This window comes from Oncorhynchus kisutch, linkage group LG8, assembly GCF_002021735.2.
Source record: "Oncorhynchus kisutch isolate 150728-3 linkage group LG8, Okis_V2, whole genome shotgun sequence".
NCBI classification, from domain to species: Eukaryota; Metazoa; Chordata; class Actinopteri; order Salmoniformes; family Salmonidae; genus Oncorhynchus; species Oncorhynchus kisutch.
The window spans coordinates 41,760,984-41,775,988 of NC_034181.2; the positions used below are offsets into that span (position 1 = coordinate 41,760,984).

General features: G+C 42.0%; 1 protein-coding gene across 2 annotated transcripts in view; it reads right to left on the minus strand.

The window, feature by feature from the left end:
* Window positions 1–14,234, minus strand: part of LOC109895639 (PHD finger protein 19) — a 32,366-nt gene extending 18,132 nt beyond the window's left edge. Inside the window, exons 1-12 of one of the 2 annotated variants that reach the window (XM_031830401.1) lie at window positions 14,036–14,234; window positions 12,839–13,052; window positions 12,491–12,572; window positions 10,238–10,333; window positions 9,218–9,312; window positions 8,809–8,957; window positions 8,334–8,429; window positions 5,667–5,735; window positions 1,460–1,580; window positions 1,277–1,344; window positions 849–995; window positions 611–677 (exon numbers count right to left, since the gene is read on the minus strand). In XM_031830401.1, coding sequence (XP_031686261.1) covers window positions 611–677; window positions 849–995; window positions 1,277–1,344; window positions 1,460–1,580; window positions 5,667–5,735; window positions 8,334–8,429; window positions 8,809–8,957; window positions 9,218–9,312; window positions 10,238–10,333; window positions 12,491–12,572; window positions 12,839–13,021 — 1,173 coding nt within the window. In that variant the 5' untranslated portion in view covers window positions 13,022–13,052; window positions 14,036–14,234. Of the gene's footprint in view, window positions 1–610; window positions 678–848; window positions 996–1,276; window positions 1,345–1,459; window positions 1,581–5,666; window positions 5,736–8,333; window positions 8,430–8,808; window positions 8,958–9,217; window positions 9,313–10,237; window positions 10,334–12,490; window positions 12,573–12,838; window positions 13,057–14,035 lie in introns of both variants that reach the window. The other variant, XM_031830400.1, reaches the window with a different exon arrangement.
* Between the last annotated feature and the right edge of the window lie 771 nt (window positions 14,235–15,005).

Here is a 15,005-nt window from a genome sequence, read left to right on the forward strand (position 1 = left end):
TTCGAGTGTGGCTGTTGTCGATGTGTTCCTGGTTCGAGCCCAGGGGCGAGGAGAGGGACGGAAGCTATACTGTTACACTGGCAATACTATAGGGCCAATAAGAACATCCAATAGTCAAAGGTATATGAAATACAAATGGTATAGAGAGAAATAGTCCTATAAATACTATATTAACGACAACCCAAAACCTCTTACCTTGGAATATTGAAGTCTCATGTTAAAAGGGACCACCAACCTTCATATGTTCTCATGTTCTGAGCAAGGAACTCAAACGTTAGCTTTTTTACATGGCACATATAGCAATTTTTCTTCTCCAACACTTTGTTTTTGCATTATTTGAACCAAATTTCATTATTTATTTGAGGCTTTGATTTTTATTGATGTATTATATTAAGTTAAAATAAGTGTTCATTCAGTATTGTTGTAAATGTCATTATTACATTTTTTTTATATATTTTTTTTAATAGACCGATTTTTTTGTTCCTCCAATAATCGGTATCGGCGTTGAAAAATCATATTCGGTCGACCTCTAGTTCAAACAGCAGAAAGGTGGTTCGATGTGAGGTGTTTTGAGAATGAGGGAGGATCGTGTGACAATCCGAGAACTTACATTGGGAATGGCGTCCTCCAGCAGCCATTTCGACCTTTTCTTCCTCCTCTTCTCTGCCGGGAGAGAGCTAAAGAGACAACTTTCACTTTCTGACCAAACAATAGGATTATTGGGTGACAATTCGGCACAGCCTTATAGCATCATTAACATTGATTAACACTTTCTGACAGCCAAGACAGGCCTCATTGAAATACACAGTTTCCCATGAAAACAAGCATATCACAACGCCGTGAAATACCTGTTCCTGTCTGGGCCTTTCTTTCGTCCTCTCCATCCCTCGTTTTGGGCCCTCTCGGGAAAGAGTTTGGAGGGAGGGTTCGGTGGAACGCGTGTCCTCAGGCGGAAGATGCATTTCCTCTTCTTGATCTCCTTCCCGCAGAGAAACCTGGAGAAATACAGAGGGGATGTTAAGGTCATGGTCTGGTAAAGGAGGTGTGATGTCAACAAATAAACCTTCAGCAGAGTAACATGTCTGTTGTAACAAATACTCTTATCACCCAGAACAAAAAGTAAACAACTTACTGAATGTTGGGGGCCATACTATATTATTGTTAGCTGGACATGAGAATTACATTGGCAGATTCAGTATATGCTGTTGATGGGATTTCCAATTAAATAGTAGTTTTATAATGCATTATCTGAATACAACGGAGAGAGATGTCTTACTTGCTCTTGTAGTTGTTCAGAGCATCAAGGAGATATTGGCCTCTTTCTGTTGGAGGAGTATTGGAGAGCTGTGGGGAATATCAAAATGTTAGTCTGATGCAATTGACTTGAGATGGCATTAATCAACTTCCTATCCGGATTCCTACTCAGAATACAGGCAGGAATTCATTTGGTGGTTCTAACCTTGCCCAAATGGAAATGCTCCCAGTTGTTGCTGACAAAGTTAAGGATCTCCTCCAGCTCAAAGTACTTCTTCTTACTCTGGACTCCCAGGTTGTAAAGTGCCAAGTGCACCACGTCCACCCTGGATAAGAAACCAGGGACAATCAGTGAGCTCAAAATAGAGATGAAATGAGAGGGGAAAAAAGATACGCATGTTTAACAGAAACCAGTCCCTCCAGGATCCCACGATTGCAATTGTTTTTGCCAATTCAACAATTTCCCACATATTATGCAAGGGCTTGTAATATCTTATGCTTCACAGAGTCATGGCTTAATGATGACACTATCGACATACAGCTGGCTGGTCATATGCTGTACCGGCAGGATAGAACAGCACCGTCTGGTGAAAAAAAGGGGTGGCGGACTATGTATTTTTTGTAAATAACAGCTGGTGCACAATATCTAAGGAAGTCTCGAGCTATTGCTCGCCTGAGGTAGAGTATCTCATGATAAGCTGTAGACCACACTATCTACCTAGAAAGTTCTGTATTTTTCGCAGCTGTTTACATACCAACAGACTGAGACATTTAGACAGCATTGAATGAGATGTATTACAAACAAGGAAACGCTTCTAGGTTAGACTACTGCAATGCTCTACTTTCCGGCTACCCGGATAAAGCACTAAATAAACTTCAGTTAGTGCTAAATACGGCTGCTAGAATCCTGACTAGAACCCCAAAAAATGTATCATATTACTCCAGTGCTAGCCTCCCTACACTGGCTTCCTGTCAAAGCAAGGGCTGATTTCAAGGTTTTACTGCTAACCTACAAAGCATTACATGGGCTTGCTCCTACGTATCTCTATGATTTGGTCCTGCCGTACATACCTACACGTACGCTACGGTCACAAGACGCAGGCCTCCTAATTGTCCCTAGAATTTCTAAGCAAACAGCTGGAGGCAGGGCTTTCTCCTATAGAGCTCCATTTTTATGGAACGTCTGTTACCCATGTGAGAGAGGCAAACTCGGTCTCAACCTTTAAGTCTTTACTGAAGACTCATCTCTTCAGTGGGTCATATGATTGAGTGTAGTCTGGCCCAGGAGTGGGAAGGTGAACGGAAAGGCTCTGGAGCAACGAACCGCCCTTGCTGTCTCTGCCTGGCCGGTTCCCCTCTTTCCACTGGGATTCTCTGCCTCTAACCCTATTACAGGGGCTGAGTCACTGGCTTACTGGGGCTCTCTCATACTGTCCCTGGGAGGGGTGCGTCACCTGAGTGGGTTGAGTCACTGATGTGGTCATTCTGTCTGGGTTGGCGCCCCCCCCTTGGGTTGTGCCGTGGCGGAGGTCTTTGTGGGCTATACTCGGCCTTGTCTCAGGATGGTAAATTGGTGGTTGAAGATATCCCTCTAGTGGTGTGGGGCTGTGCTTTGGCAAAGTGGGTGGGGTTATATCCTTCCTGTTTGGCCCTGTCCGGGGGTGTCCTCAGATGGGGCCACAGTGTCTGATGACCCCTAATGTCTCAGCCTACCGTATTTATGCTGCAGTAGTTTATGTGTCGGGGGGCTAGGGTCAGTTTGTTATATCTGGAGTACTTCTCCTGTCCTATTCGGTGTCTTGTGTGAATTTAAGTGTGCTCTCTCTAATTCTCTCTTTCTTTCTCTCTCTCGGAGGACCTGAGCCCTAGGACCATGCCTCAGGACAACTGGGCATGATGACTCCTTGCTGTCCCCAGTCCACCTGGCCGTGCTGCTGCTCCAGTTTCAACTGTTCTGCCTTATTATTATTGGACCATGCTGGTCATTTATGAACATTTGAACATCTTGGCCATGTTCTGTTATAATCTCTACCCGGCACAGCAAGAAGAGGACTGGCCACCCCACATAGCCTGGTTCCTCTCTAGGTTTCTTCCTAGGGAGTTTTTCCTAGCCACCGTGCTTCTACACCTGCATTGCTTGCTGTTTGGGGTTTTAGGCTGGGTTTCTGTACAGCACTTTGAGATATCAGCTGATGTACGAAGGGCTATATAAATAAATTTGATTTGATTTGAATTGCCCTCCCCTCTCCCCCTCTTTTACACAGCTGCTATTCTGTTGTTATCATCTCACTTTAATAACTCTACCTACATGTACATATTACCTCAAATAACCGGTGCCCCCGCACATTGACCATTTCTGTATGAACCTCGCTTTGTGCAAGGGGGCATTGTCATGCTGAAACAAGAAAGGGCCTTCCCCAAATTCTTGCCACAAAGTCGGAAGCACAGAATCATCTAGAATGTCGTATTAAGATTTCCCTTCACTGGAACTAAGGGGTCTAGCCCGAACCATGAAAAACAGCCCCAGACCATTAATCCTCCTCCACCAAATTTTACAGTTGGCACGATGCATTTGGGCAGGCAGCGTTCTCCTGGCATCCACAAAACCCAGATTCTTCCATCAGACTGCCAGATGGTGAAGCGTGATTTATCACTCCAGGGAACATGTTTCCATTGCTCCAGAGTCCAACGGCGGCAAGCCTTACACCACTCCAGCCGACGCTTGGCATTGCACATGGTGATCTTAGGCTTGTGTGCGGCTGCTCGGCCACGGAAACACATTTCATGAAGCTCCCGACGAACAGTTAATGTGCTGATGTTGCTTCCAGAGGCAATTTGGAACTCGCACATGATTTTTACGCGCTACGTGCTTCAGCACTCTGCGGTCCCGTTCTGTGAGCTTGTGTGGCCTACCACTTTGCGGCTGAGCTGTTGTTGCTCCTAGACATTTCCAATTAACAATAATAGCACTTACAGTTGACCGGGGCAGCTCTAGCAGAGCATACTTTTTTAAAGCAATGGGTAACGCTGCTTCGAGTGTGGCTGTTGTCGATGTGTTCCTGGTTCGGGCCTAGGTAGGGGCGAGCAGTGGGACGGAAGCTATACTGTAGGACGGAAGCTATAGACTGGCAATACTATAATGCATATAAGAACATCCAATAGTCAAAGGTATATGAAATACAAATGGTATAGAGAGAAATAGTCCTATAAATACTATATTAACTACAACCTAAAACCTCTTACCTTGGAATATTGAAGTATCCTGTTAAAAGGAACAAACTTTCATATGTTCTCATGTTCTGAGCAAGGAACATTAAAACTTTAGCTTTTTTACATGGCACATATTGCATATTGGCACATATTACTTTCTTCTCCAACACTTTGTGTTTGCATTATTTAAACCAAATTGAACATGTTTCATGATTTATTTGAGGCTAAATGTATGTATTATATCAAGTTGAAATAAGTGTTCATTCAGTATTGTTGTAATTGTCATTATTACAAAAGAAAATAAAAATAATAATGTTTAAATCGACCGATTATACGGTACCGGCTTTTTTGGTCCTCCAATAATCGGTATCGGCGTTGAAAAATCATAATCGGTCGACCTCTAGTGTCCACCTACTTTTGGCCATGTCGTGTATTTTTGGAATAAGGCAGAAAACAATTATATGAGTAATAAACATTAGTGAACTGCCGATTCGTAATGTTTGATTTGGTTTTCTTACCGATGCATGCTTCATTTGGATCGGTTTGGGCTCCCGCGGACCGTTGCACTTGCAGCTTACATATTTGAATCGTGACCGATGCGTATCGGTGAATCGTTACATCCCTACATAATATGGTTGAATCAAACCATATTTTTTACAAATTGGACAATATTGCCATGCAAAACCTCATATATATATATATAAACAAATAAAAATAAATCACACAAAATTCCTTGAAGGCCTGAAAATCTAAAGATGAACTGATTGTAATGTATCTAGAGCTGATAGCAATTAATTAGTGCCGAACCCTCACCTGCAGCATTCACAAGTATAAGGTGCATATCAGATAATAAGGTATGAGTATGACAATGTATTTCATCATCTCCATAAATGGAATTCTCAATTATACATCCCTATGGGTTAGCAGATAAGAAATTGGGTTTAGAGAGAGGTGTAAATGTAGTCCTCTTAATCAGAGCTATTGTGCTGCCTGAATCGTTCACAGCTCCACTATGTGTATTAACACCAATACAGTGCAATACTGTACAACTTTATCTATCCCTACGACATTATGCGCACAAGAGCACAATCATTGCATACATGCATACATCCTGCACTATACGACACAAATGCCTTTTGTATTCTTAAAGTACCCCTGAGTGAGCCTCAGAGGTAGGTAGGAAAATAATAGTAGCCATTTACCATCGGAGAGCCAGGCGCTTAATGTACTCCAGTCCTTTATTACACACGGAACAGATGAACAAGTAAAACCTGAAAGAGAAAGGAAGAGAGATCAGAGGAGGAGAAAGCACAGGTCACATGCCTCAACGGGAAATCAAAATCAATATTGGCCCTCGGTCACCTGGCTACACCTTCGACTTCCATGATATGTCTTATGACTTCCCAGGATTTGCTCTGACCGTAGGGCTGAGCATTACAGTGCATTCGGAAAGTATTCAGACCGCTTCACCTTATCCAAATTTTGTTTCATTACAGCCTTCTAAAATGGAATAAATTGTCATTTTTTTCCCCTCATCAATCTACACAAATATACCCCACAATGACAAAGTAAAAACTGTTTAGACATTTTTAGCTAATTTATTCAACAACAAAAAATGAACTATCAGATTTACATAAGTATTCAGACCTTTTACTCAGTACTTTGTTGAAGCACTTTTGGCATCGATTACAGCCTAAAGTCTTCTTGGGAATGACGCTACAAGCCTGGCACACCTGTATTTGGGGAGTTTCTCCCATTTCTCTCTGCAGATCCTCTCAAGCTCTGTCAGGTTGGATGGGGAGCAACGCTGCACAGCTATTTTCAGGTCTCTACAGATGTTCGATCGGGTTCAAGTACAGCCTCTGGCTGGGCCACTCAAGGACATTGAGTCCCAAAGTCACTTATGCGTTGTCTTGGTTGTGTGCTTAGGGTCGTTGTCATGTTGAATGGTGAACCATCGCCCCAGTCTGAGGTCCTGAGCACTCTGGGTTTCTGTTCTGCACTTTGTGACATCAGCTGAGGTAAGAAGGGCTTTATAAATAAATGTAATTGATCATCAACGATCTTTGTACTTTGCCCCGGTCATTTCCCCCTCAATCCTGACTAGTCTTCCTGCCACTGAAAAGCATCCCCACAGCATGATGCTGACACCACCATACTTCACCGTAGAGACGGTATTGGCCAGGTGATGAGCGGTGCCTGGTTTCCTCCAGATGTGACGCTTGGCATTCTGGCCAAAGAGGTCAATCTTGCCTTCATCAGATAATCTTGTTTCTCATGATCTGAGAGTCCTTTAGGTGCATTTTTGCAATCTCCAAGCGGCTGTCATGTGGCTTTTACTGAGGAGTGGCTTCCGTCTGGCCAGTCTACCACAAAAAGGCCTGATTGGTGGAGTGCTGCAGAGATGGTTGTTCTACTGGAAGGTTCTCCCATCTCCACAGAGGAACTCTGGAGCTCTGTCAGAGTGACCATCGGGTTCTTGATCTCTCACTGAACAAGGCCCTTATCCCCCGATTGCTCAGTTTGGCCGGGCGGCCAACTCTAAGAAGAGTCTTGGTGGTCCCAAACTTCTTCCATGGCCACTGTGATCTTGGGGACCTTTAATGCTGCAGAAATATTTTTAGTACCCTTCCCCAGATCTGTGCCTCGACACAATCCTGTCTCGGAGCTCTACGGACAATTCCTTCGACCTCAGGGCTAGGTTTTTGCTCTGACATGCACTGGCAACTGTGGGACCTTATATAGACAGCTGTGTGCCTTTCCAAATCATGTCCAATCAAATGAATTTACCACAGGTGGACTCCAATCAAGTTGTAGAAGCATCAAGGATGATCAATGGAAACAGGATGCACCTGAGCTCAATTTCAAGTCTCATAGCAAAGGGTCTGCATACTTATGTAAATAAGGTGTTTCTGTTTTCATTTTTAATACATTTGCAAAAATGTCTAAAACACATTTTCGCTTTGCCATTATAGGGTATTGTGTAGATTGAGGCAAAACATTAATTTGATACATCTTAGAATAAGGCTGTAACGTTACATTTGGAAAAGGTCAAGGGGTCTGAATACTTTCCTAATGCACTGTATATCAATTTGATTCATTACAATTGATTTTATAGCGCAATGTTCCAAATGCCTGTATCAAAAGAATCATGTTTTCATGAGCTTTTATGTCTTTCTGGTCTCGTCTCCTTCACTCTTCTGTGCTGTGTGCACTGTGCACAGGCTATGATGTTCAAACAGTTTGAGATGGACAGGAGGGTGTATTCGTAACAGTTACTCTCTTTTTAGCAAGCAAATAGATCCAAGTTGGCTCGACTTTAAATATGAGCTGGCTACTCACTAGCATGTGCCTACTACTAGACGTTGGTCATTATTAGTGCATGTGCATGATTCTGGTTACATTTTCTTCAGAAATTGCATTTTCATAGACAGACTTGAAAGACAGATCAGTGATTACTGAAAAAAAAAAAAAAAAAGCAGGTTAAACTATTTTGATTAAATAATTATTTGTGGGTTTTATGGTTGTGGAAGGCTTATAGTTAACCTAGGTAGAATTTTACATGCAGTTTATTGACCTTTACGTGGTTGCCGATTAAAGACAGCAGCCCCCCGCACCTCACTGATTCAGAGCGGTTGGGTTAAATGCTGAAGACACATTTCAGTTGTACAACTGACTAGGTATCACCCTTTCCCTTATTGCACAACAAGGCTTATTCAGGGAAAATGTTTTTTTTAAATCACAATATACAGTATATCGTAAATCCCCCATGACTTTGAAAAAAATCTAGATATGATTTTTAGGCCATATCGCTCAGCCCTACCGGACCGTGAGAATAAAACCTCTTGTTTGATAACAATGTTACGCACCTATCTCCAAACATCATGGACTCCTGTAGGCACTGGATACAGGCCTCATGGAACCACTGTTGACACCGAAAACACTGCAGCATCTTCAAGTACCACCTGGGTGGAAAGCAGCCATTTAGTGAAAAGTAGTAGTCACTGAATGAGCAACAGTGCTAAGAGGCATCTTTCTGAATCAAATACAGCTGCTGTGCCCATCTGAATCAAATACAGCTGCTGTGCCCATCTGAATCAAATACAGCTGCTGTGCCCATCTGAATCAAATACAGCTGCAGTGCCCATCTGAATCAAATACAGCTGCTGTGCCCATCTGAATCAAATACAGCGGCTGTGCCCATCTGAATCAAATACAGCGGCTGTGCCCATCTGAATCAAATACAGCTGCTGTGCCTTCATTGAGTCACAAAACCTGCTAATGGATTTTAAAAGTGTGGATATGTAAATGCTATGCTACAGTGTGTCTAGCCAGCACACTCACTCTCCAGGTCCTCCACAGTAGCAATAACACTGTTGGTGATTTGTGCGGTGCTGAGAATCCCACTCCAGCTCTGCTGGGTTGTAGGTAAGCACCTGCTTCATGGCCTGCAGTGCTTTTGCTATAGCGCCCTTTTTGAGAGCTCCCCCTTTCTGTGAAGAGAAGAAACAGCCACGTCAACATGGTTCGGCAATAGGACAGTGATCTGTAGGACACATCATAGCGAAATGTTTTAAAACAGAAAACAAAAATGTGTTTTCTTATTGGACATGTTTAGATAGTGCCTCTCCATTTCACTCCTTTTCCAAATGTTTTCTCACTACTGAACTAGACCCTAGATAAACAGTCATTTATACATTATATTAGTCAGTTTTGTTTTCCTTGAGCAGGTTGTTCTATTACTAATACTCACCCGCACAGCTAAAGCAAAGATGCACCTCCTGCAAAACCATGGTGACAAATCCATTGAGCTCTCCACCTCTGGCAGGTGGCACTGCTGGTGGTAACCTGGAAAAACCAAAAACAAGAGGACCAAGACCATTTCAGAACAAACCAAGCATTTGGGTTCCTCCCCCGGAACTCCAAAGTGGCGGAGCTGTCTAAGGCACTGCCTTTCAGTGCTAGAGGCGTCACTACAGACCCTGGTTCAATTTCAGGCTGTATCACAACTGGCCGTGATTGGGAGTCCCATATGGCGGCGCACAATTGGCCCAGCGTCATCTGGGTTAGGGCTTAGAATTGTAAATAACAAATTGTTCTTAACTGACTTGCCTAGTTAAATACTGGTTAAAGGAGGAGAGAGGAGAGAGGATGCAATTGAGATTCTCCCAATGACTTTAATTAAGTGCCATGTAAAAACCGAACCAACGAGACCACAGCCTGAAGACAGGACCTGCAAACCGTAGACTGCAAATGGGACCGGACTCTATAAGACAAACATCCATGGAAAGTACTTAGTTTAACGTACACAGGCTTCAGTAAATTATGTTATGAGTCACAGAGGCTTGGTGTGCACTTGCCTTGTCCAACTTGAAAATGTCCAGTTCCACTTTAACTGTAGAAGATAACTTGATGCAGTTAGGCTACTTTTGATCAAGTTGGACACATTGTCCCCATCTTAAGTTCTGTATGTTGTTCCAGTCCATTTACCACAGTTCAAAGATACAGCTTATGCTTTTAGAGTAAGTGTTAAATCATTAAAAGAGTTAAACAAAGTTATGGAAGTAAATATAGAAGCATACAGAACCCTGTATGCAATAAGCAATGCAATCTCCTTCCACTTAACCATGGCTTGTAAAGAACCAACATCCTCTTGTAGGCTATATCAGGGCAAGATAGATGGGTGTAGCCACACCCTCCTTTAAAGGGGAACTTCACCACTTATGTTTTAATGTTGAAGTGTCAGACTATACATTACTCTACAGTGACTCACCTATTCCACATTTCCCACATATCAGGATCTCATTGTCAGACACCAGCACCATTTCAGAACAAACCGAGCATTTGGGTTCCTCCCCCGGAACTCCAGCTGCATGTTTTGGGAGAGAAGAATAGCATTAGGGTATATTCAATGATGAATGAAGAGCTGGAGTGGGATTCTCAGCTTTCTCATCGTTCAGCTACATGAAACCAACATGTAGACAAAACATGCAAGATATTAAATTAGAAGCAATCGGCAGGGAATTACTGACATAAATCAGCCTTTCAATGAAACGTGACAGTTGAAGAGTTTGAAGGACAGCTAAATCCTTTCGGGAAGTATCTAAATATACCATTAAGTGGCCTACTACATAGTACAAGTGTCGGCTAGCCAATGAAAAAGTGTTAAGGAATAAAGGCCTAAAACAGCTTCATGAGGTTCCACAGAGCTACAGCACAAAATGTCAATGATTTCCCGTTAGGATGTTGTGCAATGCTGTTCAAAGTGGATTACATTACTAATGGCTTTTAGAGCGAGCTTTTGATATGTTGAACCTGTATGGTGTAGATCCATATTATCAGAAGACATACAGTGGGGCAAAAACGTATTTAGTCAGCCACCAATTGTGCAAGTTCTCCCACTTAAAAATATGAGAGAGGCCTGTAATTTTCAACATAGGTACACTTCAACTATGACAGACAAAATGAGAGAAAAAAAATCCAGAAAATCACATTGTAGGATTTTTAATGAATTTATTTGCAAATTATGGTGGAAAATAAATATTTGGTCAATAACAAAAATGTATCTCAATACTTTGTTACATACCCTTTGTTGGCAATGACAGAGGTCAAACGTTTTCTGTAAGTCTTCACAAGGTTTTCACACACTGTTGCTGGTATTTTTGGCCCATTCCTCCATGCAGATCTCCTCTAGAGCGGTGATGTTTTGGGGCTGTTGCTGGGCAACACAGACTTTAAACTCCCTCCAAAGATTTTCTATGAGGTTGAGATCTGGAGACTGGCTAGGCCATTCCGGGACCTTGAAATGCTTCTTACGAAGCCACTCCTTCGTTGCCCGGGCGGTGTGTTTGGGATCATTGTCATGCTGAAAGACACACCCACATTTCATCTTCAATGCCCTTGCTGATGGAAGGAGGTTTTCACTCAAAATCTCACGACACATGGCCCCATTCATTCTTTCCTTTACACGGATCAGTCGTCCTGGTCCCTTTGCAGAAAAACAGCCCCAAAGCATGATGTTTCCACCCCCATGCTTCACAGTAGGTATGGTGTTCTTTGGATGCAACTCAGCATTCTTTGTCCTCCAAACACGATGAGTTGAGTTTTTACCAAAAAGTTCAATTTTGGTTTCATCTGACCATATGACATTCTCCCAATCTTCTTCTGGATCATCCAAATGCTCTCTAGCAAACTTCAGACGGGCCTGGACATGTACTGGCTTAAGCAGGGGGACACGTCTGGCACTACGTCCCTAGCGGCGTAGTGTGTTACTGATGGTAGGCTTTGTTACTTTGGTCCCAGCTCTCTGCAGGTCATTCACTAGGTCCCCCGGTGTGGTTCTGGGATTTTTGCTCACCGTTCTTGTGATCATTTTGATCCCACAGGGTGAGATCTTGCGTGGAGCCCCAGAATCGAGGGAGATTATCAGTGGTCTTGTATGTCTTCTATTTCCTAATAATTGCTCCATTTCCTAATATTGCAGATTCAGTCTTCCCAGCCTGGTACAGGTCTACAATTTTGTTTCTGGTGTCCTTTGACAGCTCTTTGGTCTTGGCCATAGTGGAGTTTGGAGTGTGACTGTTTGAGGTTGTGGACAGGTGTCTTTTATACTGATAACAACTTCAAACAGGTGCCATTAATACAGGTAACGAGTGGAGGGCAGAGGAGCCTCTTAAAGAAGAAGTTACAGGTCTGTGAGAGCCAGAAATCGTGCTTGTTTGTAGGTGACCAAATACTTATTTTCCACCATAATTTGCAAATAAATTAATTACAAATCCTACAATGTGATTTTCTGGATTTTTTTCTTCTCATTTTGTCTGTCATAGTTGATGTGTACCTATGATGAAAATTACAGGCCTCTCTCATATTTTTAAGTGGGAGAACTTGCACAATTGGTGGCTGACTAAATACTTTTTTGCCCCACTGTACATTCATTGAAGATGTTGGGTGTAGTACGTGTGACGTTAATTCACGTTTTTTATTGAACACTGTGACAACAACAATATTCTAGTCCCTCTTCACTCACCATGTTGGATGTCTTTCCAGAGAACCCAGAATTTTGAATTATCTTCAAAAGTGACAAAGCAGCTCTGCTTGGAGGCACTCACCTTGAATGGAAAAGTGAAAACAGCCAGTATGAGGCAGGAGGCAAGTTGTTCACAGCAACCTTATTACAGTTTTATTCTCATAGTGTATTACAATAGATTTTTCATAAAACAGGAATAACAGATGTGGTCCCAGAAAACTACAGAGAAACCATCACAGTTTGTGAATAGCGGTATTTGGGTATTAAATCAAATTAATACAAACCATTGTGTGGCAGTATACTACAGTATTTGACTGATAACAGGAATGTTTTCTATTGAGCACTTACTCTCTGGACCTTCCCCAGGTAGTATAGGCCATCAGACCATCGACACAGGACATACTGGCCCACAGTCAGGCTGCTCTCCAGGTCTGTGAAGCTCCGCTCCCTCTTCTGGGGTAGACGCTTGGCATCCAGCCCCTTCTTCGGCTCCACACTGCAGAAGTCATCTCTGTATGCTGACTCCAACATGCTGCAGCTGGGCTGTCCACACACTACAACACTTCCTAGGTGAATCAGGGTGTTACATCGTCATTTTGGTAGACACCGTATGTCCTCCTGATCACAACGTTATGGAGGTTTAGTGGTGGTTTAACATCGTCCTGTAATTTTGGGGTTGTTGATCACATGTATGTATTATTACTGTGTCATACAAAGCCTACAAAAACATATTTACGACATATGCCCATGCTATCATGAATTCCAGCCCTTCAACATATTTGTTTTAACACCCCTCCCCTGTTCTGAGGCTGATGTCTGATGACTCAATTTTGTCCTGCGTGTAGATCGCAGCACAGCCTACAGGTTTGACTCATCAGCTAACTACAGCCAGCCTGCACATTTGAGTTGGACTTGTCAAAGCAGTCGCAGATTGCAGCACTTGCTCGAGCCAAACAATCGTGCACAGCATTAAAAAGTAACATGGCTTACAAACTTGTAGTAGTTAGTAGGCTATCAAACTATAGCAACTCTCGAATGTAACTTATATCAAACTGATAATAGACTGGTTGATTGGCTAAGTTAACGTACATCAATAAGATGATGGTCATATCGCCAGCTCAAGCTGTTTTAAGTATTTTCTTCTGCAAATCTGATCGGACACTTTTGCATCTCAACAGGATGTCTTCTAGAGTCACAAAACGTTGCTGGCTAGTCTAAAATGCTATCTATCAAATGTAGCTAACTATAGTAGCAATATTGAATATAGCTAGCTTGGTAACTGATAAAGTAGCTGCTAGTGAAGTTAGCCTGTTAAACTGTGCTGCAACTGTCAATGCAATGAAACGTATCTGTTGCTTGGCCCTGGGTATAGTGTATCGCATATGCATTAGGAACATATATTTTAGCTTGCTAGCTAAATGTAATCTATAATGAATAACCGACATATGAGATTGAGCACGTTACATAAAATACTAGTTTGAGACATAAAAACTAGGAGATACAAAAACACATCAAATATAGCTCTAAGGTATCCAGACTTCTTACCCCCTTGATAAACTTCCAACCCAGGTTCGATAAAACTCGAAATATTGTTGTTGCTGTTGAGTAACGTTCCATTAGCGAGGAGTTGTCTCTTCTTGCAAATATGTGTACAGGCGCTAAAGTTCAAACTCTTCTAGTCGCCATTTTTTACTTTTTCCCGCGAATCATTTAGGGTTTTGCCTTAGCTATGTGATTAACATAAACACATCATCACCATACAGGAAGTTCAATATTTCCTCACAAAGTGCGGAGGAACAGCATTTGTTTTCTTCAAATGAGCCCCTTACGTTTTTCAAATCTCTACATGTATTTTTTTTTTCAATCACATATATTTTCACGCACTATTTGTTATTATCAATGATTGTAATACTATCTACGCAACACTGTACTACCACTAGGCTTTACTACCCTAGTCATCATCCTCACCACCACCATCATCACCATAGGACTAATAATATATTTTTGTAAAGAATTATGATTTTGAAATGCCTGCAACATGTATTTAACATTACTGTTGCACGATATTAAATGTATACCTTTTTTTGAATGTAATAAATAACACACAACATTAAACAAATAACATGTTTGGACAAGTCATTTGAGAGGTTTTCAAATCAAATTCCTTGAGAATCCTAGGATTGCTATACTAGCACTGACGTAAGATTGCGGATTCTGCCTTGTTTATTTGAGCTTACTCTCAAGCAAATAAAAAAACATGAAATCCAAAGAGATCTCTATTTACTTCCACTGTGCTGCTGTCTGTTCATGAGGATTTTTCTAATGGCTCTATGCTGAGAGGAAATGTCAGGGATCAACTGAAATGTCATTTAGCAGATGAGTTGAGGGGACAATTATTTTACCAATTCTATGCTTTCTAAAAATCTGTTATGTTATATAATTGCTGATATATATAACTTGTAAGTACTGCTACACTCTTGTAAGACTTTTAAAATGATCTTAAATGGTGAAGTTT